Raw genomic sequence first — 812 nt, 5'->3', positions numbered from 1 at the left:
ATTAGGAATAACATGTTCTTACAAGAAAGAACACCGATACCACTCCATATCCTTTGCCGTATGCCTCCTAGCTAATCGTGTCCAAAACTGCTTCTTCCACCTGTTATTGTTATGAAACATTAAAATTCAATTTAAACAATATAATTTGAATTATTAAGGAAGTATATGTTAACCTTGTCGTCAAGGCGGCCACCACGAAGCACATATAACAACTCTTCCCTGTTAATAGTGCTGTTGGTTGTTACTATAACATTATATCTCCTGGTATAAATTAGAACTAACATGAATTAGAACTAATATGTGGAGAATTAGCATATAAATAGTCAACTGAAACTTACTTGTGAATCTTCTGAGAACAAAATTTGGTTAGGCTATCAATTTCAGCTTTGTCGAGTCTTTCTGCTACGGGAGATGGTATCTTTAAATTATGTACAAAAGCACCTGTGCTATCTATTATGCGTAAGTTAAACAATGTAGGGTCTGGAAGCTCATTATTCAGCTCTCCCAATAGAGCTTCCTCTTCATCTGTCATTGGCTTGAAACTCAACGCATCAAAAGTGGGGATTTGAATACCGGGATAAAAATGAGTAACTTTTTCAGCTAGTTTTACTTTTGATTCAGGACTTTCAAGTATATCTATACTAATTTTTTCCTTTTTCTTTCTTTTGCCTTCAGTATATGCTGTCCTCTTCCATTTAGATCTCCTGCTTACCCTTCTTGGCTGTGGTCTACGCTTTGCTTCTACATTGGTCGCTAGAACTTCTACAAGTTTGTCCACATCATGTTTAATTTTTTCCTCCTGTTCTTCCAAC

At 35.8% G+C, this 812-nt stretch overlaps 1 protein-coding gene across 1 annotated transcript; it reads right to left on the bottom strand.

Moving 5' to 3' along the window:
* Window positions 1–67: 67 nt before the first annotated feature.
* LOC109828728 lies at window positions 68–609 on the bottom strand. Its single transcript, XM_020395656.1, has 3 exons — window positions 339–609; window positions 174–261; window positions 68–100 (listed from the first exon to the last, which is right to left on the bottom strand). The coding sequence occupies exons 1-3, from the start codon at window positions 530–532 to the stop codon at window positions 68–70; spliced, it is 315 nt and encodes a 104-aa protein (XP_020251245.1). The 5' UTR covers window positions 533–609.
* Window positions 610–812: the final 203 nt, after the last annotated feature.

Source organism: Asparagus officinalis, unplaced genomic scaffold (assembly GCF_001876935.1).
Source record: "Asparagus officinalis unplaced genomic scaffold, Aspof.V1 AsparagusV1_Un6114, whole genome shotgun sequence".
NCBI classification, from domain to species: domain Eukaryota; kingdom Viridiplantae; phylum Streptophyta; class Magnoliopsida; order Asparagales; family Asparagaceae; genus Asparagus; species Asparagus officinalis.
The sequence above is the reverse complement of the archived record's forward strand: the minus strand, read 5'-3'. Positions and strand labels throughout refer to the sequence as shown.